The sequence below is a fragment of the Nyctereutes procyonoides genome, unplaced genomic scaffold (genome assembly GCF_905146905.1).
Source record: "Nyctereutes procyonoides isolate TBG_1078 unplaced genomic scaffold, NYPRO_anot_genome, whole genome shotgun sequence".
NCBI classification, from domain to species: Eukaryota; Metazoa; Chordata; class Mammalia; order Carnivora; family Canidae; genus Nyctereutes; species Nyctereutes procyonoides.
Genome location: NW_026575043.1, coordinates 21,280,092 through 21,304,744, shown reverse-complemented (window position 1 = coordinate 21,304,744; position 24,653 = coordinate 21,280,092). Strand labels below are relative to the sequence as shown.

At 47.6% G+C, this 24,653-nt stretch overlaps 1 protein-coding gene across 2 annotated transcripts in view; it reads left to right on the top strand.

The window, feature by feature from the left end:
* CDYL (chromodomain Y like) overlaps window positions 1–5,921 on the top strand; it is a 174,962-nt gene extending 169,041 nt beyond the window's left edge. For both annotated transcript variants that reach the window (XM_055322931.1, XM_055322930.1), the window contains exons 6-7: window positions 3,227–3,370; window positions 4,266–5,921. In XM_055322931.1, the coding sequence (XP_055178906.1) occupies window positions 3,227–3,370; window positions 4,266–4,424 (303 nt within the window). In that variant the 3' untranslated portion in view covers window positions 4,425–5,921. The remainder of the gene's footprint in view (window positions 1–3,226; window positions 3,371–4,265) is intronic.
* Window positions 5,922–24,653: the final 18,732 nt, after the last annotated feature.

The window sequence follows — 24,653 nt, the reverse complement described above, 5'->3', positions numbered from 1 at the left end:
AGGTCCTCTGTGAGCCTCTGGTGCGCGCGAGCTCCTGGCAGCCCAGGCAAGGCCCGGGCAGGTGGGGCTCGGCACAGGGCGTGTCACGCTCTGCAGGGGCCAAGCCCCATCCGGCCCAGGAGGGCCTGCCCCGAGCAAGCTGCGGAGCCTCGCCGTAGGTCCGACTGCTCTTCTGGAGCTTGCTGCGCCCTGTCCCCAGGAAGCTTTCGGGGTGCGCCGCATTCGCCGTGCTGTGGCCCACTGCCACCCGCCACAGCCTCACCGAGGGCTGACGCAGCTGGCAGCTCTTGCTCCGGCGGGTCCCGGAGAGGTGACCAGCTGGGGCTCCGTCCCCACCCCGAGTTTCCCGGAGAGGCTGCGGCTCTGGGCATGGAGAGCTGGGCCCGCTGGCTCCGGGGCTCGGAGCTCCCCAGGTGGTCGGGTCTCCCCACCGCACCTCCCGTGTGGCCTTTCGGGCTGAAGGAAAAGGGCCCCTGCGTCTCACTCGGCTGTCTGGGGAGTCCCATTAGAACTTCTTACAAACACTAGGCCATCCTGGAAGAAAAAGGCAGCCAGTAAACCTCCTGTGACCGAATCTGTGCAAATCCATTTCTCGAGCAGAAGTTAGAAACTTCTCGTGCTCAAGCTGCTGGAAGTTGAGCATCCGAGCACGTGCTCATTGAAATTGTGCGCATCGGATCTTCACGATCGGTGTTGCCCGTTGACCTATAACATACACCAGCTCCCTCCCTGTCCTTGCACGAGGAACGTTAACAACCTGGAGTCGGTCCTACTTTTGTGCTCTTGGGTAAAGTCAGAAATGCCCTCTTGCCCTGCACGTAGAATAGAGCAGACTGAGGAGGGGAAGACTCCGGGGACAGCGGCCATGGAGTTAGCCCGGCTCTGGGAGGAGGACCTGGGGCAGTGACCGCTCACCACGTGGCGGGGCACTGACTGCTCTGGTGGCCCGGCTGGCTAGCACAGGACGGGCCTGGGGACAGGAGAGGGCTGGGGGATGGGGTAGGGCTCTGTTCTACCTCCAGGGGGCAAAGAGCAGTATTCAGAGAGGCGGCAGGGTGGGGGCAGGCACAGAGAGGTGGAGAGGGAACCCGTGAAGGAGACTCCCTCCCCATGCCCCACTCTCAACCGGCTCCCGTTCACATCCCCCACCTGAGCCAAGACCCTGTGGTCCGAGCTGGTCTTAAGTGACATAATCGTGGTGTTGTCTTCACTGTGTGTTGCAAGTAAAAGAAGCACAACTTAGGAAAACCAGTGAGGACTTCCCACCCAGTCATTGTGTGAGCGCTCCTGTCCCCCTTCCTCGACGCATTTAGATCTGTCTTCAGGAGAACTATCTCACCAGGAACAGCAAGGTTAAGTCAGATTTCTAAACACATTGTTTATTTTAGACGTTTTCATTGAGAAGAGGGTGTTCTGCGCACAGGTTTTCAAATAGAACATCTCCAGACTGTTCAAACATTCATGACTTTGTTCGAGACTTGGCACAAATAACAGATCCACGTTGGGATCAAAATAAGTCATGAGTGTCACGGACCTTGCAGTCCTCGTGGGGACCCAGCTCTCCGCCCTGCTTTCCGTCCTCTGTCTGCATTGCAAGGGTAGTGAGCGAGCCCGGACGCTTGCTTTCCCCGCTCTTTTTCCTTGGGTGCCGTCCACACTGTGCATTTCCTGTGCAGTAAACGTCTTGATGCGTTTCGGGGGACGCACGGGTCGACTGAGAAGGATACTTGAGTAACCTTAAGGCCTTCCCATAACAATATATTTACCTCTTTTGGAAAAGGAAGGTCACCTCCCAAGAGTGTGCTTTACCTGAAGCCCAGTAGATTATGGTCAAGCCCTCATCGTGACCTTCCGAGTGTTTGAGAAGGTTAGCAGTCGGGGAATTGTCACATCAGATCAGAACCTATCCTTGTCACTTAGGTTTTCTCCCTATTTTGATTATCCGTGAGCCTGTGATTTGAATGAGAGAAAAATCTACGCACATCGTGTTGAGACTCTAAGTGATATAGAATCCAGGACAAAGTTAAGATCAGTTTCATGTACGTGCACATACACACGTGCCCATATATACTTCTTTTATGCAAAAACAAATATTTCCTCAATTGAGCCATTTGAAATAATTATAGTCAGACCCTTCTTTTAAAAAAGAAAAAACAAGATTTTCTGTATTTATTTGAGAGAGAGAACAGGGCAGAGGGGGGTGAGAGAGAGGGAGCAGCAGACTCCCCCCTGAGCACGGAGCCCCACACGGGACTCAACCCCAGGACCCTGGGATCATGACCTGAACCGAAGGCAGACGCCCAAGCAGCAGAGCCACCCACGCCCTAGTCAGACCCTTCTAGGAAGCCTACAGTAGTGGTCATTTCGGATGCATTCAGGTGCTGAATAGTTTCTGTAACATCCAAGTGGTAAAATGTGGCCAAGTCATACTCCAGCAGAAGCATTCACTGCCCTTAGGACATTGTCCGTGAATACTGAGAAGTCTCCATTGGCCTCTCTCAGATCTAGAAAATACCGAGTAGTAACTGTGACTGATTTAGATCCCTAAAACTACAAATTTTCTAGCTTTGCTTATGCCTCAGTTTCCCAGGATACTGTTTTGTGTATTAAATGACTTCACATGTGGGAATGGCTGCTGCTGCGAAGGAAGAGGCAACTGGAGAGGGGCCCGCCAGTAGCTTCAGGCTGACAACAAGTTGACCTGGACCCCTAGGGGCTCAGTCAGTTGGGCATCTGCCTTCGGCTCAGGTCGTGATCCCGGGGTCCTGGGATCGAGTCCTGCACCCAGCTCCCTGCTCAGCGGGAAGTCTGCTTCTCCCTCTGCCTCTGCGCGCACTCGCTCTCTCGCTCTCTGTCGAATAAATAAAATCTTGGGGAAAAAAAAAAGGACACCTTCTCTAAGGGAGATTTCTTGGTCATGCCCACGTGATTTTGTATTACATCATAAAATAAGCCTTTTACCTTTTTTTTTTCAATTGCCATTTAGTATATTACCTGTCGTGCGTAGTCGCTCGTGCCTCGTTGGGTTTATTCTCAGTGCGTGGGCTACAGAACAGTGCTCCTTAGATGGAACCAGGGAGGAAGTGCAGCACGTGCCTACCGGGCCCCACACATTCAAACACCCGTCCTCACTTTGAATATGCTCTTTGATGAATTTTCAGGCCGGGTCTTGTCCGCCTGCCTCTCGCTCACATCTCATACCAGTATCCACTCTTCTTGCTTTCAGGCAAATGAAATGTTGCTCAGTGGACGGAAGCTGACGGCGCAGGAGGCATGCGGCAAAGGCCTGGTGTCCCAGGTGTTTTGGCCAGGGACCTTCACCCAGGAGGTCATGGTTCGCATCAAGGAGCTCGCCTCCTGTAATCCAGTTGTAGGTGGAATTCATTCTTACACACGTTACCTTTTTCTTTCTTCTTCTTCTTTTTACTCTGACCTTTCCCCCAGGGAGCTCGCACATGTAACGGAGTCTTCTGAGGCCCCGACCTCTGCTTCCGCTCGGCCGTCTGCACGTGAGATGTTGCCAGAGTGGAGGTTGATGCCACTTTGCACATGTGCTTGCCTTACCTCCCGGTTGCAGGTGCCTAGGAATGAAAGGGATGCATTTCAGTCAGATTTAGTAACTTCAAAATGTCCTAGAAAACTCTATAAAAATCATCAGTGTAGTTCCTTCTGTTTCCAGAGCTCTTCTCCATGATCATGTCTGCTCCCCCGTCCCTTACAGCAGGTGTGAGCTTTGGTTTAATCCATTGGGTAATACTCAGCCTTGTAACAGAACTGCATTTAGCACCTTATAAGATGAAATGTTATTTAATATCAGTTGACAGGACTCCCATCTAGACTCGCCCTGACATAACAGCCCTCGTTACTGGTACTGCATTTCGGTCAGCAAATCCCCGAGCAAGGATTGGTGGAGTGCTCACTGAGCATCCCAAGAGCTGACGTCCGCGCAGGGGCCAGCCCTGCATCAGCACCAGGGGACCCGGGCTGCTCGGTCTCGGTGCGGAGGTACCAAGGTACGAGAAGTGCAGCTCTCCTGATGTAGCTCAGTGGCTGTTTTGAAGTTGAGAATTTGCCTGGTCCCTAGTGTGAGCGTACGTCAGACCTAGCTCAGACCCAATACGCGCTGAGAAAAACTGGTGGCCTTTTTAAGGCTTTAACAGGCAATTACTCAAGTGTGATAAGTGCATCCATCAATGTGGGGACAAATAGAGCCAGTGCTTGCGGACGCGCACCCTTGCTGACTCACTGCTCATCGTTTGGTCCAGGTGCTGGAAGAATCCAAAGCCCTTGTGCGCTGTAACATGAAGATGGAGCTGGAGCAGGCCAACGAGAGGGAGTGTGAAGTGCTGAAGAAGATCTGGGGCTCGGCCCAGGGGATGGACTCCATGCTGAAGTACCTGCAGAGGAAGATTGATGAGTTCTGATTGGCAGGTTCCTGCTGGTGACACTGGAATTATAGAGCAGGACATCTGCGGTGCCAGGTTGCCCTTCTCCATCCTCACCGCCCGAAACAAGTTCACTTTTAGCTCACGCTTGGAAGCAGGACTTGCAACATCCAAGCTATTTATTATCAAGGAGTTTTTAAGTACTGTAACTTTAAAATAAATAACTACAAAGCTCCTTTGTCCAAACGTCATTATTTTATACTTAATATACACACAAGTATAAAAGTATAATGGTGAGCTCTAGACTGCTCTTTGAAGCTCTAATTTTTGTTATCTTTAGCTAGTACTGTATAAAAAAGAAACGAAGTGTGTTTTGCTGGTTTTGGGTGGCAGAAAAGTCTGGAATAATGTTTGTTTTCCTTATCTTTTTTCCTTCTAGAACACAGAATCTAAAGAGGTGTTAGCCAGCCTCATCTCCCCTGCCCCAGTTAGAGATACAGAAAGATCTGAGATGTGCCTTTGTCTCCAGAAAGGTACAGATACCTCAGAGATGGAATGTCCTGAATCAGAAGTAAAACTTATCGTGTAGGATAAGTATTTCTGATGAAAAACCCACTGACGAACATACCCTTAAACTGAAGTACACTTAGGATTCATGCTGGAAAATCCATTGATTCTTCCTTTTTAATATGTCCAGTTCTTACCCAGTTAACATGAAGAAACCACTGTCTCTCCAGAAGAAAGCTTGTTTTGCAGTATTAGTGAATCACTGAATAGCTTAAGTATGAATATCTAAGTTATAAGTTAATCTTAGTGGATTTTAAAGAGTTTTTCTGACCCTTTTGAAAAATAACTACATAAGTGCTTCTTGTTGCTGGGTGAGAAATACTACTTTATATACAGTTTTGGTTTTTCTATTTGCAGATATGATTGATGTATTACACCAAAAAAAAGTATTTTTATGTTTATAAAGTGTAATTTTTAGGTTCACTTAGAATATATTTTATTTAATAAGTTAAAATTCTTTTGGCACACTATTAAATGCAGAAACTCCTTTTAAAAGAAAAAAAAAAAGAAACTACCTTATATTCATTGTTTAATGTTCCCGGTCTCTGCTTTCATGTCTACGCAATATGCGGAGCACAGTGTGGTGTCCAAGAGTGCCCTGTGTAAATAGACATTCACATTCCTTTCAGGAGTGGGGACTGATTCCTGATTACAGACGCCTATTATTAGTTAGGCTTCTGGGCTTGCAATCATATTGAATGTATGAAGAATGAAATAAAATCAAAACCTTATTTTTGTACAGTTTGGAAGTTTATACTTAGAACCGACCACCTCCCGGCCACGTGGAGAGCTGTACAGTGTGTAAATCTGCCTTTACCTTGGATTGGTTGGTGCAGTATTTTTGCATCTGTGGGACCTACTTTTTCGTTCAGTAGTTTGAACTATATATAATAAACTGTACAATCTGTAAAGTTTTTATAGAATAAATATTCAGCTGTGAAAACTGGTTAAATAAAACTAATATTTCTTAACACATTTGAAACGTTTGTCTCGTTCTTCACTCCCGAAGTTTCTCGTGGGATGTGTCATTTTCGTGGGATACGCACGTGGGCATCCGTGCAGGCTGGAGGGTTAGGAACACCGGTGGACCTCGCCCGGAGAGGAGCCGGAAGGTGACAGATACCGTCCTTCCAGCCACGCCCACTGCACTGTCCCCAGGCTGCCGCTTCTTGGGCTTTGTCCCCGTCTCCTCACTCCTGTGTGGGGTGCACATTGCTGAGTACATGGCTGACTCCTGCCTGTTTCTGAAATTCATACGTTGTGTCTCCTGTAAGCCTCGGTGACTAATTTAGCATTAAGAGGCTTAGAACTTATTCCTTCTCTGCCCAAACCTACAATATGGGCATTTTCGTTCCTGTTAGAGAACATGAAGTCTGAAACACCCGACGTAGGGGGAGGACCAGGCTTCCCACCTGGGTCGGTGTGGCAAAACCAGGATTCTGGCGGCAACCCCGTGCTGTGTGTTTCCTAGAATTTACAAAGAGGGAACTGAATCAGCTGGGTTCCCTCCAGGTAGAGACCTGACTACATCCTCCTGGATTTTGCAATCTCCGGGCCACGTTGACCACATTCTGTCTTCTCTGAAGCAAAACGTTCGTGTTCCGACTTCTGGCGCCCGAGTCGAGCCCAAGCAGGAGGAAGAACTGCTGCTTTAAATCCTTATGCTTGTGCCCCGTGCCAGTGAAGGTGGCAGGAAACGCTGTCTTTCAGAGCGGCGGGAGTCTAAACTGGTTCCACTTCGAGGAGAATGTGACGGGATCTAGCAAGGGCACGTAGAAGGATTCATCATGGGCAGCCCCGGTGGCGCAGCGGTTTAGCGCCGCCTGCAGCCCAGGGCACGATCCTGGAGACCCTGGATCGAGTCCCACGTCGGGCTCTCTGCATGGAGCCTGCTTCTCCCTCTGCCTGTGTCTCTGCTACTCTCTCTCTCTCTCTGCATCTCTGTGAATGAATAAATAAATAAAGTCTTTAAAAAAAAAAAAGGATTCATCATAAGGAATGAACCCTTGCAGGACATACGGAATAAAGATAGGGAAAATCTCAGGATTTTTCCTAACTGTGAAAAGCTGGGAATGGCATACAGACTCATCAGTAGGGTTTCAAATAATTATGCCACCACCACGCAATGGAATACACAGCTGTTAAGAATAAAATATTTATAAATCTTAGGTGAAAAACATGCTATCAAGCAACTTATCTCAAAAACACCCATTGTATGCTTTTAAGAGCTAAAGATGATGTGCTTCCCAGCTCCTGGGTTTCAATACTGCTCAGCACTTGGCAAGTGGGGGTGGAAAGCCAGACAGAGATGGGCACTGCTGTCCTCTTAGGCCTCTGACCAGGGCCAGCCCTTCTTGGTCTTCATTCCTCGGCTGTGCTAATAGTGAAAACACTAGCATGTACACTGCAGGATGTGCCAGGCGCTGTCCCAGACACTTTTTTTTTTTTTTGTATGAGCTCATGGTTGTTTTGAGGGAACTTCATTTCCAGAGATTTATTAATGTAATATACAATCACTCTAAAATGAAAGCTCTCGGGATCCCTGGGTGGCGCAGCGGTTTGGCGCCTGCCTTTGGCCCAGGGCGCGATCCTGGAGACCCAGGATCGAATCCCACATCGGGCTCCCGGTGCATGGAGCCTGCTTCTCCCTCTGCCTATGTCTCTGCCTCTCTCTCTCTCTCTCTCTGTGTGTGACTATCATAAATAAATAAATAAAATTTAAAATTAAAAATTAAAAAAAAATAAAATGAAAGCTCTCAAAAAAAAAAAATCTTTTGATAGGCTGATTCAGTTGCTAGTGACTGACAAGACCACTGAAGACAAGAAACAAGAACCCTGAACTTTAAAGATCTTTGAAGGAAATCATGCCCGGGATGTAAGAGGGAAGGTGCCTGGACAGCTGCTGGCTAGGTTGCTCCTGCTGCTCCCTGGTGTCATTGCTTGGTTGGTAGTGAATGAGGGGTAACCCAAGCCTCTGGACAAAGCAAGAGCCCAGTGGGCCAGGGGCCAGCCTCCATGCCCAGCTGTCTCAGCCACACCACAGAGGCTCCAACCCACTCCTACATTATTCGCTTATACTAGTCTGAACAAGTGTTATTCTCCAAAGGAAGGAAGTTGTGTGTGTCGCAGGAAAATTGGCACTTACCAAATACAAACATATCCTCGAGGGAGAGCCTGGGGATGTGGAGCTATGTCAGCTGGGTCTGTCACTGCTCTCAGGAAGCTCAGTCTCCTCTGCTTGCCCCAAATCCAAATGGCCTATCTGGTGACCTGTTACTCCCCTTTCTATCCTCCTATAACCAAGGTTGCCCAGTCCATGCCTTTCCTGCCCTAGAGTGCACTCTTGTGGCCTGCACAACATGCCAGAGGGAGCCCTGGCCTTCATAGGAAAAGAGACCCGAGGCAAGTGAAAGTCCTCCAAGAGGCCTTAGCCCTGGACTAAAACCCAGAACTGGAGAGTGGGAGAGGATCTGTGACATTGCGTGCATCTATTTATACACGAGACAGACTAGAGGTGTCAGGTGACCTTCTCGTCATTGGACAGCCTGTAAGCGCCCTGGCATCCAGGAGGAGCCAGTGCTCTTCACAGTCCATTTCTGTCTGCCTGCCTGCCTTCCTCAGCACCTTTATTGGACAAATTCAGATTGAGATGAAAACTGGCTACAGGTAGTATAGAGTGGTGGTTATCCAACCTCTTGCACATTAGAATCACCTACAAAGCTTTGAAAACTCTTAATGCCTTGGCTGTATATGAAAACAATCCCAATCCTGAGCTGGGATCCATGCTCAAATACCCCAGGTAGCCTAACCTGTCCGTGCCTGGGGGTGGTGATGGGTAGGAACGTGGCCTGGAGAACGCAATGCATTATGGCATCTCATGGACCTGATTCTGTGGGTGGAAGTGGGACAGTGAGGCAGAGTGGCTGGTTTCAGGCTGCTTGGTGGCTTGGGATTTAGGGCTTTCTCAAGTGGAGGCTGGCCTTCCCTAGAGAGTTTCAATGGTTTACAAACTATTTCTACATCTGGAGGAGCTGGACCAGTCCACAAAACCTTAAATACTAGCATCTAGAAATAAACATCCTCAATGCTTGGCAACACAGGAAGGACTATATCCCAGGAAACTCCCCCCTGTTCTTTTGAAAGTATTCCTGAAGTGTTTTGATTACTGAAGACGCTTGGAAATCTCTGTCTCTGAAGAGATTCTGAAAAATGGCACTTGGAAGTGGCTTTGAACACTGGTTTAAAAGTGACTCTTTTGGTAAGAAAGAAAACCTGAGTTAAAACCCAACTTTATGATCTTAGAGCCTTAGTCCTTAGATAACGAATAAGATGTTTAATAAGAACATTTTTAAAAATAAAAGCTAAAGTCTTAACTAGTTCTTTTAAAAAAAAAAAAAAAAAAGATTTATTTATTTATTTATTTATTTATTTATTTATTTATTTATTTATTTATTTATGATAGAGAGGCAGAGACACAGGCAGAGGGAGAAGCAGGCTCCATGCCAGGAACCCGACACGGACTCAGTCCTGGGACTCCAGGACAGCACCCTGGGCCAAAGGCAGCTAAACCGCTGAGCCACCCGGGGATCCCCATCTTAACTAGTTTTAACAGTAATTCGTAGCTTCTAATTTTACATTGTATTCTAAAACTGGTAGATGTATATCTGTACCAGTATCCATACAGACTATGTATATAATCACCTGGATAAAACAATTAGACATAAGATTACAAGGAAATAGAACACCTGAACAACAACAGTGTAGACTATACAGATCTATACAGGACATATAGTGGGGATCATTTCATAATGTATAAAAATACTGAATCACGGGGCACCTGGGTGGCTCAGCGGTTGAGCGTCTGCCTTCAGCTCTGGGTGTAATCCCAGAGTTCTGGGATCGAGTCCCACAACGGGCTCCCCATGGGGAGCCTGCTTCTTCCTCTGCCTATATTTCTGCCTCTCTATGTCTCTCCTGAATAAATTTTTAAAAACTTAATCTCTATGATGTACAGCTGAAAATAATAAGATTCTATTCATCAATTGTACTTCAATTTAAAAATGTAAACCTAATACACACATCTGTAGAACCCTCCACCCAGCAGCAGAATACATATTCTTCTCAAAGGCACGTGGAACATTTTCCAGAACAGAACATGAGTTAGGCAATAAAACAAGTCTCAATGAATTTAAAAGGATTAAAATCATAGAAAGTGTGTCCTTCAGTGGGTTGGAGTTAGATATCAATAACAAATTTAGGAAATAGAAAAATATGTGGAAATTAAACCTCACATTCTTAAAGAGAAAAACTTTACAAGAGAAATTAGAAAAGATCTGGAGATGAATGAAATTGAAAACACAATGTAAGAAAATGTAATAAATTATTTAACAAAACATCTGTATTTTAAAAATAGAAAAGTAAATAGATACCAAATCAATAAGCTAATATCTACCTTAAGAAACTAGAGAAAGAAGAGCAAACCGAACCTACAGCAAGCAGAATGAAGGAAATAAAAATGAAAAAATGATTAGAGCAGATATAAATGAAGTGGAGAATATAAAAAACGATTTTTTAAAAAGGAAAGTTCTTTGAAAAGCTTTAAGAGAGAATATCCAAATTACTAAACCAGGAGTAAAAGACGGACAGTACTCCCAACACTTTAGAAATAAAAAGAATTCTAAGAGAATACTGTGAACAATTGTATGCCAACAAATTAGGTAAACTACATGAGATGAATTAATTCCTAGAAAGATGAAAACTACTGAAACTGACTTAAATAGAAAACCTGTATACACACCTATAACAAAAAGAATGATTCAGTAATCAAAAAGCTTCCCACCATGAAAAGTCCAAGAATAGAAGGCTTCATTCATTAATTCTATCAAATGCTTAAAAAGTAATCAATACCAGTCCTTCACAAATGTTTGCAAAAAATAGAATAGGGGGGATCCCTGGGTGGCTCAGCGGTTTGGCGCCTGCCTTCGGTCCAGGCATGATCCTGGAGTCCCGGGATCGAGTCCCACATCGGGCTCCCTGCATGGAGCCTGCTTCTCCCTCTGCCTCTCTCTGTGTGTGTCTATCATGAATAAATAAATAAAATCTTAAAAAAAAAATAGAATAGGAAGGAACACTACTTATTCTGTGTGGTCAATTCTAATACCAAAACCACACAAAGATATCACAAGAAAACTAAAGATCAATATCCCTTATAATACAAATGCAAACGTTCTCAACAAAATAATCTGGTGCCATATAAAAATTATACACCATGACCAAGTGGGACTTATCCCAGGAATGCAAAGTTGGGTCAACATAATAAAAATATATATTGATAAAGAATAAAATTACATGATCATCTCAAAAAATGCAGGAAAGCAAAAATACAACAACCATCACAATAAAAACCAACTTAACAGAAGGGAATTTCCTCAACTTGATAAAGGACATAAATAGGGCAGCCCGGGTGGTTCAGCGGTTTAGTGCTGCCTTCAGCCCAGGGTGTGATCCTGGAGACCCGGGATAGAGTCCTACATCGGGCTCCCTGCATGGCAACTGCTTCTCCCTCTGCCTGTGTTTCTGCCTCTCTCTCTCTGTGTCTCTCTTGAATAAATAAATAAAACCTTTAAAAAGAAAAAAAAAACATAAAAAACCACAGTTAATATCATATTTAATGGTGCAATTGAAAGCTTTCACCTTAAAATCAGGAACAAGACAAAGACGTTTGCCTTTGCCACTTTTATTTGACATTGTACTGAAAGTTCTAGCCAGAATGATTAGACAAGAAAAGGAAATGAAAGACATCTAGGTGGTAGAAGAAGGAGTAAAATTATCATTTGCATGTAACATGATCTTATATGTAGAAAACACTAAGGAATCCACTGAAAAAACCCTATTACAACTAATAAGGTCAGTGAGGTTGCAGGATACAAGATAAATATACAAAAATCAGTTGTATTTCTATACACTAGCAATAAATCTGAAAATAATTTCATTTACAATAGAATCAAAAGCAATAAAATACTTAAGAATAAGTTAACCAAAGAAATGCAAGACTTGTGCACTGGAAACTACAAAACACTGCTGAAAGAAATTAAAGAAGACCTAAATAAATAGGAAAACATTCATGAACGGGAAGACTTACCTTGTTAAAATGGAAAAACTATACTTATCTACATGCAGATTCACTGATACCCCTGTAAAAATTCCAACCTCCTTTTTTGCAGAAATGGACAAGCTAGTCCTAAAATTCATATAGAAATGCAAGGGACCCAGAATAGCCAACTCACTCAGTCTTGAAAGTGAAGACAAAGTTGGAGGGCTCACACTTCCCAATTTCAAAACTTACTACAAAGCTACAGTAATCAAGACAGTGTGGTACCAGCCTAAGGAAACACATAAAGATCAATGAATTAGAATTGAGAGTCCTAAATAAACCCATACATCTGTAATCAATTGAAGTTCAACGAGGGCACCAAGACCATTCAATGGGAAGAGAATAGTGTTTTTCAACAAATGATTCTGGGATAATTGGATATCCACATGCCAAAGAATCAAGTTGAACTCACCATATACAAAAATTAACTCAAAATGAATCAAACTTTATTTTTTTTTGAATCAAATTTTAAATGTAGGAACTACAAGTATAAAACTTAGGAGAAAACAAAGGTGTAACTTCATGATCTTGAATTCGGCAATAATTTTTTTAGATATGACATTAAAAGCACAGGCAAACCAAAGAAAAGCAATAAATTAGATTTAATTTTAAAAGATTTCTTAAACTTTTGTACTTCAAAGAACACTACCAAGAAAGTGAAAAGGCAACTCATAAAATGGAGAATGTATTTGCAAAGTATATGTGTGATAAGGGTCTAGTGTCCAGAAAATATACAAAAATCTTCATACAAAAAATCTTGCAACTCAACAATAAAAACACAACTCATTTTAAGAAAAAAATAAAAGGATCTGAATAGACATTCCACCAAAGATATACGTGGTCAATAAATACATGAAAAGATGTTCAATATCATTAATCGTTATGGAAAGAAAAATCAAAACTACCATGAAGATAGCACTTTACAACACCAGGATGGCTGTAATGGAAAATAACAAATACCAATGAATATATGGAAAAACTGGAATCTTCTTACATAGCTAGTAGGAATGCAAATTGGTGCAGCCACCATGCTAAACAACTTGGCTGTAACATAGAGTTACTGTGAACTCTGCAAATAAATGGACTCCTGGTTATATACTCAAGAGAACTGAAAACGAGTTCTCAACCAAATACTGTACCCAAATGTCCATAACATCATTATTCATAATAGTCAAAAAGTGGAAACAACCCCAATGTTTATCAACTAGTGAACGAATAAATAAAATATGGTATATCCAAATAATGAACTGTTATCTGGCAGTAAAAAGGATGTAAATATTGATAAATGCTACAATGGGACTGAAGCTTGAAAACATTATGCTAAGTAGAAGAAAGAAGCCAGAAACAAAAGGCCACATATTGTATGATTCTGTTTATATGAAATGTCCAGAATAGACAAATCCATAGAAACAGTAAGTAGATTAGTGGTTGCCAGGGAACTGGAAGTGGGGGAAGGGAGACAAAATAGGAAGTGAACTGCTAACAAGTACAGGGTTTTCTTTTGGGTTGGTGAAAATGTTCTGGAATTAGTGGTGATGTTTGCACAACCTTGTGAAAACTACTAAAAACCATTGACTGCCATTAAAATGGTTACTTTTATGGTATTTGAATTTTATCTAAAAAATTTTTTAAAGTTATTATATCCTCTAACCTAACATAGGGAGAAAATGGGGAAAATACTTAATTGATCCAAAATAAGCAAGAAAGGAATGAAAAAGGATGAATAAACACAGTTGACATGGTATTAATATCAAAATATTAATATAAAAAATTAAATGAAAAGGGACTGAATGTATGAAATATCTGGAAACACATATATGCTAGTTACCAAAAAAAAAAAGTCAGTCAAAAACTGAAAAGCTCAAAATAAAGAGGTAGAAAATATATATTGTGCAGACACCAAACAACAACAAAACCCTGCTATAACCATATTGTCAAAAACTATTAAAGCAAAAAGCATGTTAGAAAAAAGCATTACTTTATAATGACAGCAGACTGAGTACTACTGAAAGATGAAACACCGAATTTCTGTGCCCTACTTAACTTATCCCCAAAATATATAAAGCAAAAATTGACAGCTCTACTACAAAAAAAGTGACAAGCACAACATCATTATGGGAGATTTTGACCCTACTCAGTAAATGATAGGATCTGACCCTCTTACATTTTCAATGAGGGTGTGGAATTTAACAAACATGTACCTGATTTGAAGTTATTTTATCTTTGCAAGTTCCTGAGTGTGAGTTCGGTAGGCAGTTTCTAAATCGGGTCCCCATGATCCCAACTCCCGACACTCACACTCTTGTGTAATCCCCTCCTCTTCTGTGTGGGATGGACCAAATGCCTTGTTTTTAACAAATAGATTATGGAAAATGCGATGGGGTGTCAGTTCTGAAATCTGGCTGTGAAAGATGGTGACTTCCATCTTGCACACACTTGTTCTCTTTCTGCCTCATCTTGCTCACTCCGGAGAAGCCAGCTGCCATGTTGTGGGGTGCTATCAGGAGAGGCCAAGAAACTGAGGGCGATTTCCACCAACGGCCAGTGAGGAGCTGAGGCCCTCAGGCTAACAACCCAAGAGGAGTAAATCCTGCCAGTGCCCACATGATTGAGCTTGGAAGGAATCAGGAATCCTGCCCCACCCAGTCCAGCTGTGAGACGAATGCAGCCTGGCCAACATTTTAACCGCAGCCAGTTAGAGACTGCTAGCCACAGGATCCAGCTCAGCCATACCTGGATCTGTGTTCCGGAAACTATGAGATGATAAACGCTGAGCTTTTAAGACACTAAGTTTTAGAGTAATTTGTTATGCAATGGAAGATAATGAGTACACTCGGGGTGACCAGTCTCACAGCTTACTTTGGTATTTGATCAATAGATAGATAAGAAATATACATATAAATATAAAGATACATAGGATAGGTAGTAGGGTCTTAGATAAAATTTTCATTTTAACATCCTGTTTATTGTTTGCATTTAAATAGCCTTTTATGAGGGACTGGATGCATAAGTGGTTTTATGCTCATACAATGGAATTGTGTGAACTCTTAAAATGAATATGATAGGGATCCCTGGGTGGCACAGCAGTTTGGCGCCTGCCTTTGGCCCAGGGCGCAATCCTGGAGACCCAGGATCAAATCCCACATCGGGCTCCCGGTGCATGGAGCCTGCTTCTCCCTCTGCCTGTGTCTTTGCCTCTCTTTCTCTCTCTCTCTATCATTAAAAAAAAAAATGAATATGATATTGATGATGTAGTAGTAAATATTCATATGATATTAATCTCTTAGAGTAGTAATCATTAATGATTTCTATTGTATTAGAATTATAACATACTCCATTTTTCAGATGAGTTTTAGGAAGGTTATATAATTTCTCTAAGGCCATCCCATAAGGCAGCCTGGGTGGCTCAGCGGCCTGATCCTGGGGTCCTGAGATTGAGTCCCACTTTGGGCTCCCTGCATGGAGCCTGCTTCCCCCTCTGCCTCTCTCTCCCTGTGTCTCTCATGAACTAATAAATAAAATCTTAAAAAAAAAATAAGGTCATTCCATAGTAAATGTTGGGGCAGTGTTTGACAGCAACCGAACTGCACCCAAGAACAACTATCTCAGGGCGCCTGGCTAGCTCAGTCAGCGGAGCATGTGACTCTTGGTTGTGAGGTCGAGCCTCATGTTGAGTGTAGAGATTACACAAAAAAATAAAATCATAAAAAAAAAAACCCTCACTTTCTCTGCCTCATTGTCCCCTGAGCTCTGTGGACCCTTGGGTCCTGGAATACATAACCCAAGGAAGGGAGAAAAAGCTGTGAGCCCTTGAACTTGCCCATTTTCTCATTTCTCATGAGCAACGAAGAAGCAGACTTGATTTTGTCTAGAAATATATCTAGAAATATATGTAAATGTGACATTTATGGCCTCTTGAACTTTAGAAGCAATTTGTATACTTGTGACACGTATGTTATTATAGGAATCCTTGCTATCCAAACTTTCACTGTCGAGCTTAAGAGTCAAATAAGGTCAGATGACTTTTATTTTTTACACTTGAATTTTATGGTTCAGTTTTGTCGGTTTTTTTTTTTTAAGTAAGTTCTACACCCAACATGGGGCTCGAACTCATGACCCTGAGACTGAGAGTCACATGCTCTACTGGCTGAGCCAGCTAGGCGCCCCCACTAAAGTCAGATGACTTTTTGGTTACATTCTTTGTTATGTAAACTCTTGCTCTTCACTGTCTTAAACTAAGGAAACAAATTCACTTGGAATATGCGCCGTCCCTCCTGACTCAAGCTCGGGGTCTGCCTTTCATTGCCCAAATCAGGAAGCAAATACCTTTGGGTGGTGAGAGACAGATACACATGCGCAGAAAGTGCACCAGACTTTGATTTGGCTCTCACCAGTCACCTCGAGGGCCAGTTTACTTTTCAACTAAATTGGTGTGATGTTTTGATTTTTACAAGCATGTTTACAGAAATGATTTATTTTTTTAAAAGATTTTATTCATTAATTCATGAGAGACACAGAGAGAGAGAGAGAGAGAGAGAGAGGCAGAGACACAGGCAGAGGGAGAAGCAGGCTCCATGCAGGGAGCCTGACATGGGGCTAGATCCCAGGTCCCCAGGATCAGGCCCTGGGCTGAAGGTGGCCCTAAAAGGCTGAGCCACCCGGGCTGCCCCACAACTGATTTCTATAAAATACACCAGTTGGTGCAATACCCCTGGTCTCTATCCCGGAATCATAATCCAGATTCTCCCAAGAGGCCTTGCCCGAGTGTTCGAGCACCGATGCCCTCAGCCGGACAAGCGGACAAACCCCTTGTCCCCCGGGTTTCCCCATTCATATCTCAGCTCCAATGGGGGTTTCCTTGGTGTCACCTCTGGTTTGCTGAGCTGACGCCCCTGTGTTCAAGGTGCAGCTGTTCACGGCCGATGTGAGCTCTCTAGACTTCACTAGGAAGCAGACGATTCATTCCCCAGGCCGCGGTCGCCCTCGGTCAACTGCTGGGCGTTTGGGGGCTGCTGAGTGGGAGCCTTTGGGACGCTTTGCTCTAGGGCTCAGCAAGGCGGCTCTTCCTCCTGTGGAGCCGGCGCTGACCAGGCCCTGGTGGGCTCGGGCGCTCCGGCCTGCAAGCCCTGGCCAAGGGGCGAGGCCGGCGGCCCCAGCAGCTGTTGCTCACCAGAGGGGCCAGCCCAGCGGGGCGCCCGGGCCGGGGCCCCCAGAGAAGGCTGCGCATCCCCGGTGGCAGGTGGAGCCTCCGCCACCCGCACGGCACCGCCCCCTGGACCAGCAGCAGCACCAGCAGCACCGTTTTAATGAAGGAAACACAGTCCCCGAGGCTCCCACGTGGCTGGAAGGGCCTGCCCGTCGCGACGTCCCCGCGACAGTCACCACTGGGCTTGCTTCCGCCCTTTATCCCCGGAAAGCCGAGCGGCTGGAGCTCGAAGGCCCCCGCAGTGAGAGCTGTTACAGAAACAGGTCGGGAGAGAACAGAGTGGCCTGTGACTCTTGGTCCCTGCAGACGGCGGCTGTCACAGCAGCTTGGTGCGCAGCTCACCTGGGAGACGCTCAGCTGGGCCTCGTCCCCTGACCCAGCGAAGGACAGGCGGGGACCCTGAGCTTCAAGTCGAAAGCTCCGGCCACCGCGTGTTGTGGTAGCAGCCCGGGGACAGGGACGGGGACGGGGTAGGAGTGAACCCCCCACTCGGGACTCCGGCCAGGCCTCCCCTCTGCCGGCCCGCGTGGCATCCGGTGCCTGGGCCTCCCGGTGACCAGGACACGGAAGGACCACGGCTCCCGCAGAGCAGGTGGCTCTGGGGAGACCGATGCTCCTGGTCGAGTGGTTGAAGTAGTACTTGAAACACTTCACTGCAAGCGAGCTGTGTGCGCACGTGTGTGTGCAAACATGCGCCTGTGTGCGTGTTGGGAGACTGAGGGCCAAGTGGCGTGCAATGAAGGGCACCTATTTAAGGGGTGCAACTTGCTCCATTTTGATGTATGTGTACGCCCGTGACGTCATCACCATAATCAAGATGGTGAACATCTGGGGCGCCCGGGGGGCTCAGAGGTTGAGTGGCTGCCTTGGGCCCAGGTCGTGACCCCAGGGTCCTGGGATCGAGTCCCACATGGGGTTCCCCGCAGAAGCCTGCTTCTCCCTCTGCCTGGGTCTCTGCCTCTCTCTGTGTGTCTCTCATAAAGAGATAAAATCTTTCTTTTTTTTTCTAATAAAAAAGATAGTGAACATCCACCACCCCAGCTTCCCGCCCCCCCCCCGCCCCCTCCCCACGCTCCCTCTCCCCAAGCAGCCCCTGACTTGTTCTTTGTCACAAACTCATGGTTCTGTAACTCCTTGTAATACCCGATCGGAGCCCATCAGGCAAATAGGTGGTTTTTGTAGGTGAGACGCACGAAAGGCTGGGGCGCCTCCCAGGACACCTGCACCCCTTAAATGTGTGCCCTACAATTTACACGTTCATTGCAATCCCTATCAAAATACCATGGACTTTCTTCAGAGACTTAGAACAAATTATTTTAAGATTTGTGTGGAATCAGAAAAGACCCTGAACAGCCAGGGGAATTTTAAAAAAGAAAACCATATCTGGGGGCATCACAATGCCAGATTTCAGGTTGTACTACAAAGCTGTGTTCATCAAGACAGTGTGGTACTGGCACAAAAACAAACACATAGATCAATGGAACAGAATAGAGAACCCAGAAGTAGACCCTGAACTTTATGGTCAACTAATATACGATAAAGGAGGAAAGACGATCCACTGGAAGAAAGGCAGTCTCTTCAATAAATAGTGCTGGGAAAATTGGACATCCATATGCAGAAGAATGAAACTGGACCACTCTCTTGCACCATACACAAAGATAAACTCAAAATGGATGAAAGATCTAAATGTGAGACAAGATTCCATCAAAATCCTAGAGGAGAACTCAGACAACACCCTTTTTGAACTTGGCCACAGTAACCGGAGAAGGACAAACAGTGTATGTTCTCATTCATTTGGGGAATATGAATAATAGTGAAAGGGAATATAAGGGAAGGGAGAAGAAATGTGTGAGAAATATCAGAAAGGGAGACAAAACATAAAGACTTCTAACTCTGGGAAATGAACTAGGGGTGGTGGAGGGGGAGGAGGACGGGGGGTGGGGGTGAGTGGGTGACGGGCACTGAGGGGGGACACTTGACGGGATGAGCACTGGGTGTTATTCTGTATGTTGGTAAATTGAACACCAATAAAAATTAATTTATAAAAAATAAAAAAATAAAAAATAAATAAAAAATAAAATAAAAAATAAAAAATAAATAAATGTGTGCCCTGCATTGATGGGTGGATTCTAAAAGCTCCCTAGGAGGCAGGTAAGGATTTCTTCAACAGAACACACACACACACACACACACACACACACACACACAGCCTCGGCTCCTCTCCCTGGAGGGAAGGGTACCTCAGACCATAGTAAAAGCGAAGAATCCCTTTCTCCCCGGTTTTGACCTATAACGCCGCGTAAGTCAAGGCCTACAACACAACGACCTGACACATGCACGTCCTGTGAGATGAGCATCACAGGAAGTTGAGTTGACATCCGTCCCCTCACATGGTTGCGAGCTGTTTTCTTGTGATGAGAACTTTCAGGATTTACTCTTTCAGCAACCGCCAGTTTGCACTATGACAGCAGTGACTCTACTCACCAGGCTACACATTACTTGTAACTGGAGGCTTCTAGCTTTTGACTCCCCGCACCCATTTTCCAAACCCCCACCCCCACCTCCAGCAATCTCCAACCTGTTGATGTGAGTTCAACTGGGGGCGGGGGGAGCGCATATGAGTGAGGCCATACAGCATCTGACTTTCTCTGACTTACCTCACTTAGAACAATGCCCTCCGGAGTCATCCCATGGTCACAAATGGCAGAATTTCCTTCTATTTTATGGCTAAATAATATTCATATGATTTCATATATATAATTCAGACATATCAGATATTCATATATATTCCTTCCCAAATAGATGCATAGACCTATACCCGTTTTTATCCATTCATCCATTGACGGACACTTAGATTGTCTCTGTGTCTTAGCCTTTGTAGGAGATGCCGTGACCAACACGGCACAGAGAGCTCAGTCACAAAGTGATTTTATCTCCTTCAGAAATACACTCAGCAGTAGAATTGCCGGATCAGAGGGTAGTTCTATATTTAATTTTTTAAATAATCTACATACAGTTTTCCCCTGTGGCTGCACCAATTTACATCCCTACCAACAGTGCACAAAGGTCCCCTCTTCTCCACACCTCACCACCACTTGTTCTCGCTTGTCTTTTTGATCATAGCCATTTTAACAAGTGTGACATGCCATCTGGTTGTGGCCTGGATTTGGTTCCTGATGATGAGTGATATTGAGAACTTTTTCACGTCCCTTTTGCCATTTGGATGTCTTCTTTGGAAAAAAATGTCTATTCAGGCCCTTCGGTCATTTTCAAGTTGGATTATTATGATTGTGTTATTATTATTATCATTTGCTATTGAGGTACATGAGCTCCTTATCTATTTTGGATCTAAACCTCTTCCTAGATGTGTGGTTTTTAAATATTTACTCCCATTCCATAGGTTGCCTTTGCATTTTCATTTTTTCTATGCTTTTTAGTTGTAAAATAAGAGAGTGAAAGAGTCATAGATGGAGCAATATATTCATAATATATGTAACAGATACAGTACTCACGTCCAGAAAATGTAACGAGGTCCTACAAATTAAGAAGAAAAAGGCTGATAACCCGACTGAAAAAGAGAACTTAAGAGATGAGCAACCTAGAAGTGGATGGTGGTGACTGCATGACAACGTGAATGTACTGATACCATGGGATTGGATGTTGAAAAAAGTTAAATACTATATATATGTCACCATAATAAAAAGTAATTAGGGGATCCTCAGGTGGCTCAGCTGTTTAGCACCTGCCTTGGGCCCAGGGCGTGATCCTGGAGTCCCGGGATTGAATCCCACGTCGGGCTCCTGGCATGGCGCCTGCTTCTCCCTCTGCCTGTGTCTCTGCCTCTCTTTGTGTCTCTTATGAATGAATAAATAAAATATTTTAATTAATTAATTAATTAATATTAATTAATTAATTAAAGCGGTTAGCCAGTGCCCCACACCCGGTGCAGGCCCTGGGCTGACCCTGCTCCATGTCTGGGATGAGGAGGAGCAGAGGACGGTTACAGTGATGCGGGGCACCCGGTGGCGATGGGAGCATCAAGACCCCGCCGAGGAGCTCACGGTGCCTTTTCTGGAGTTGATTTAAAGGAAAAATGTATTTATTCATGAGAGACACAGAGAGAGGCAGACCCGGGCAGGGGGAGGAGCAGGCTCCGTGCAGGGAGCCCGACATGGGACTGGGTCCCGGGACCCGGGGTCACGGCCTGCGCCCTGGCGCCCCCGGAGGGGATCTCAGAGGAGCGACAGCTAGAGAGGGCGCGGGCGGAGGGGCACGGCCGGGGGGCGGGGGGCGCCCGGGACCGAGGGGGCTCAGGGCCTCGGTGCCCCCGGGCCCCTGCCGGTTCAGCCCGTAAGGGACCGCAGCCGCCGCCGCCGAGGGTGAAGCAGCGGGACCCTGTTCGGTTAGGTTGGAGGGAAAGGGGAGCCTCTGGTTTGCAGAGGGGACCGCGAGCCCCGGGGAGGAGGGGAGGAGGGGGAGGAGGGGAGGAGGGGGAGGGGGAGGAGGGGAGGAGCGGGAGGAGGGGAGGAGGGGAGGACGGGGAGGAGGGGAGGAGGGGGAGGGGGAGGAGGGGAGGAGGGCCGGGGAGGAGGGGGAGGAGGGGGGAGGGGGAGGAGGGCCGGGGAGGAGGAGGGAGGGGGAGGAGGAGGGCCAAGGAGGAGGGGTAGGAGGGGAGGAGGGACCGGGAGGAGGGGGAGGGGGGCCAGGGAGGAGGGGGGGAGGGGGAGGAGGAGGGCCAAGGGGGAGGGGGAGGAGGGCCAAGGAGGAGGGGAGGAAGGGGAGGAGGGCCAGGGAGGAGGGGGGGGGAGGGGGAGGAGGGCTCTGCACTGAGTTTCCAGCCACTCGGGTGCGAGGCGCTCACAGAGCAAAGGCCAGGGGCACAGGTGGGTGGGGGTGCCCTGGGGGCCTGGGAGGCGGGAGGGGGCCGAGGAGGGGGGGAGGGGTAAAGGGGCAGGAGGAAGTGGGAAGGGGTGGGGGAGGTGGAGAGGTAAGGCAAGGTGGGAGGTGGGGGCTTCCTGGGGGCCCAGGGAGGCGGGAGGTTGGGGGGTGGGAGGTGGGGGAGTAGGGGAAGGTGGGGGGTAGGTGGCCCGGCAGAGATGGGAGGTGGCGGGGGCAGGGGAGGGGGGTAGAAGGGCACTGGGAGGTGGGAGGTGGGAGATGCGGGGGTAGGGGAGGTGGGAGGTGGGGGGAGATGGTGAGGCCGGGGGATGCAGGTGGAAAGGACAGCACATCCGGGCACCAGCACCCGGGGCTAGCAGAGTGGGGAGTCCAGGGGAGGGCGAGTAGGACCAGGACCAGCTCCATAGGGACCTCCGGAGGCTGGAAGTGCCAGACCAAGGTGCCCCGGAGGCCGCTGTCCTCGTGTGCAGGTGCCACCTCTCCTCCCTCCCCATATCAGTCGGTCCTCCCCGTGGGTGTGTCTGGGTCCCCATCTCAGGATGGGCCCACCCCCGACCTCGACCTCGTCTTGCCAGCAGGTGGCAGGAGGAGGCCTGGGGACACTGGATGCCGGGAGAGGCAGGGCAGGGGCCCGGGGGCGCCAGGGCAGGAGCCAGAGGGCATGGGGTGGAGGCCCAGGAGAGCCTCAGGCAGGGGCGGCTGCGGGGCAGCATCCCTGGGGGCAGGCAGGGACCCAGGTCAGGACGGGGGGGGGCCCTCCCTGGGGGGGCCCTCCCTTGGGGGGCCGTGGGAGCACAGGCCGAGGCCTCTGGGGGGCAGGCCGGCCCACCCCGAGCCCCTGGGCTACACCCTCTGAGAGGAGGGGCCCACCCAGGCTCGCCTTGACTCCTGCCCCCTCGAGATTGGGGTCTTGCTCCTGGTGAAGGCTGGTCGCGGCCGAGAGCACAGGGGACTGGCGCAGAGGCTAACAGAGCAGAAACTTGGATTTTGTGAATGAGAAGATTATTTTGTCCTTAGCCTCAAGGTTTGTTCTAAATTAAAAAAAAAAAATTCTTGCCCTTATCATTTTGAGGCCTGAGGACGGAAAAGAGTTGTCAGGTCACGCTGCTGTGTATCCGAAACCGACAGAACACGGTATGGTGACTATACTGGTGTTGCATTTCGGGGTGCCCAGGGGGCTCAGGGGTTGAGCGCCTGCCTTCGGCCCAGGGCGTGACCCCGGGGTCCTGGGATCGAGTCCCGCATCAGGCTCCCTGCGTGGAGCCTGCTTCCCCCTCTGCCTGGGTCTCTGCCTCTCTCTGTCTCTGTCTCTGCCTCTCTGTCTCTGTCTCTGTCTCTCTGTCTCTCTCTGTGTCTCAGGAATCAATCATAAAATCTGAAACAAAAAAGCACAAGGCAGGAGACTCGCCGGGCTTGCATCTACCAGGGGCTGGTACGGGCCTTCTCAAAGCCTGAGGGGGTTTGGGGGTCCGGACACCAGCAAGACCTTTCAGAGCAGCAGTGGGGGCCACTGCCCTTCACTGGGCCCCTATCACGTGTTTGTGTTGCTTGTGCTTTGCTGTGTCGCAAATGGCATCTGGTGTGTAAGGAGGACGGCCGGGCGCCAGGGAGCCACCAAACACCGAACACGGGGCTCCTGCAGCTGGCCCTGCTGTGTCTGGGTCCCCTTGCTTCGGGGCTGCATCCGAGGGAGGGGGCCAAGTGCCTGGCACGTCTGAATATTTAAAAAAAAACAAAAAACAAAAAAAACCCTGCCGTGGCTGGCCGCTGGAATTCCAGAAAATTCTGAATAAAGACAGCAGTTGCCAAATGGGATGGGTTTACACACTGCAGCTGACTATTCCCTGGCTGCCTCGGACTTGGGCAGGAGAACGTGCAACGTGCGGCTCGGGGCTCGGGGCCCAGCCTGTGCCCACGACCCCAGGCCGCGGGGTGAGGCCGGCGGGGTGCGGGGAGCAGGTGTCGGGGGGAGCTGAGACTCCCCACTTTGTGGGCGCAGCCGAGTCACCCACCTGCCTTGTGCATGGTGGCCTGGGGCACCAGGGCTCTGGGGGAGTGTATCGGGGTGCGAGGGAATGGGTCGGGGTGCGAGCCGAACGCCCCGACAGATGCCCGATCTGCGCCCCAACCGGTCCTGTCCACTTGTTTTGTGCACAGAACTCAGGCCCCGTAAATACGCGTTTCCTTCTGGAATATGCCTGAGGCAGGCCGGTGGCTGCACCTGCAGGCTCCGAGGCCCCGGGTCTCCCCAGAGGCGGGAGTGGGCGCCCCGGAACCAGGCGTCAGGACAAGCCGAGCCCGGCCCGCTCTGCCCGTCAGGTTCCCGGGCCGCGTGCAAGCCAACGGCGCTCACCGGCGCCCCGAAGCGCCGCAAATATCCATCCTGGCGAAAATCAGCATCGTGCTTCCTTTTGGAAAACAGCATCGTGTGAAAGAAGCTTCC